Source organism: Olea europaea, unplaced genomic scaffold (genome assembly GCF_002742605.1).
Source record: "Olea europaea var. sylvestris unplaced genomic scaffold, O_europaea_v1 scaffold26946, whole genome shotgun sequence".
NCBI lineage: Eukaryota > Viridiplantae > Streptophyta > Magnoliopsida > Lamiales > Oleaceae > Olea > Olea europaea.
This window is the reverse complement of record NW_019245340.1, coordinates 1-1,507: the sequence shown is the minus strand read 5'-3', so window position 1 is coordinate 1,507 and position 1,507 is coordinate 1. Positions and strand designations below refer to the sequence as shown.

At 35.5% G+C, this 1,507-nt stretch overlaps 1 protein-coding gene across 1 annotated transcript; it reads left to right on the top strand.

Annotated features, from left to right (window-relative positions):
- The first annotated feature begins 6 nt into the window (after window positions 1–6).
- LOC111383461 (O-fucosyltransferase 34-like) lies at window positions 7–1,491 on the top strand. The gene is made up of 3 exons (XM_023007575.1): window positions 7–437; window positions 812–1,016; window positions 1,105–1,491. The coding sequence occupies exons 1-3, from the start codon at window positions 64–66 to the stop codon at window positions 1,264–1,266; spliced, it is 741 nt and encodes a 246-aa protein (XP_022863343.1). The 5' UTR covers window positions 7–63; the 3' UTR covers window positions 1,267–1,491.
- The last annotated feature ends 16 nt before the right edge of the window (window positions 1,492–1,507 follow it).

Here is a 1,507-nt window from a genome sequence, read left to right as displayed (position 1 = left end):
AATAAATCCTTTATTTAGTAGGAACATTAAGTTGATCTGCGGTTGGGGGTAAAAGTATACAATATGATCAAGCTTCCTAGTATCCAACATTGTATCCTTTTGATATCTACTTCGATTGAATTTCATTCTTGTTACATCATCACGCAGATTCTTCCTCTGATTCAGAAATATAAAGCTGTCCATTTAAATAGAACGGATGCTCGCCTCGCCAATAATGGTCAGCCCATGGAGATTCAGAGGCTTCGCTGCCGAGTAAACTTTAATGCTTTGAGGTTCACTCCTCAGATTGAAGAATTGGGCAGAAAAGTAATTAAAATACTTAGGCAAAATGGTCCTTTCATGGTACTTCATCTTAGATATGAAATGGACATGTTAGCCTTTTCTGGGTGTACTCAAGGCTGCAATAAGGAGGAGGTGAACGAGTTGACAAGAATGAGGTTGGCTACTTCCTTTGTATTGTTGAAGACATAATTTAAATACATGACAGTGTTCCCTATTTAATAGTTTAAGCTTTTAGATGAAATAATTTAATATGGTACTAGAGTATATAGAGGTCCTAACTTCAACTTGTGCTACCACTCATTTATGAAAAATTGTGACACAAAAAATTGTGAACGCGTTATGCCTTTGATCTGACTGCACACGAGGTGGCATGTTGAAGATATTAGTTAGATTATTAAAAGTACTTCGTCGTTAACAATGGAAGCTTTTAAATAAGATGGTTCAATAGTATTGTACAAGTTTCTATATATATATATATATATATATTGTTGTTGTTGTTTTGCTAAGCTTTCACCTCTCGCCTCACCAGATATGCTTACCCGTGGTGGAAAGAGAAGATCATAAACTCTGATTTGAAAAGGAAAGGCGGTCTATGTCCTTTGACACCTGAGGAAACTGCTCTCACATTAAGGGCATTAGACATTGATCGTAATATCCAGATTTACATTGCTGCTGGAGAAATTTATGGTGGACAAAGAAGAATGAATAGACTTGCAGCAGCTTATCCAAACTTGGTAAGTAATAAGCAGAGCTAACAACTAGGATTTGTAATCGACAAGTGTCTTGTTTTTTCGTCACGTGTCTTTTGTTTTATTATAACAGGTTCGGAAGGAGACATTGTTGGAATCTTCAGATCTTAGGTCATTTCAAAATCACTCGTCTCAAATGGCAGCACTCGATTATCTTGTTTCACTAGAAAGCGATATTTTTGTTCCTACCTATGACGGAAATATGGCTAAAGTTGTTGAAGGCCATCGGAGGTAATGATTTTGTGATTATTTGACTTGCGTTGAAAATAATTAGAAAGAAGATTTCAACAATTTGCACTATATTCTCTCTCTTTTCTCTGGGTAATTAATCAAACGCAAAGGGTGCAGAGTCAAGTAGGATTTACGACCACAATGAAGTTTGAACTCATATCCTGAAACTGATTCTTTTTAAGCTCGGATTTATTGTAATAGTTGATTTGTTAAGTTAAAGTGTATTTCGTAATAGTTTTAAGATT

Bases quoted from the DNA above. Each gene is read 5' to 3' on its own strand.
- LOC111383461 (XM_023007575.1), top strand. From the start codon at position 64: ATGATCAAGCTTCCTAGTATCCAACATTGTATCCTTTTGATATCTACT. The intron at 438-811 runs GTTGGCTACTTC...TCGCCTCACCAG, and splicing joins AACGAGTTGACAAGAATGAG to ATATGCTTACCCGTGGTGGA. The intron at 1,017-1,104 runs GTAAGTAATAAG...TTATTATAACAG, and splicing joins CAGCAGCTTATCCAAACTTG to GTTCGGAAGGAGACATTGTT.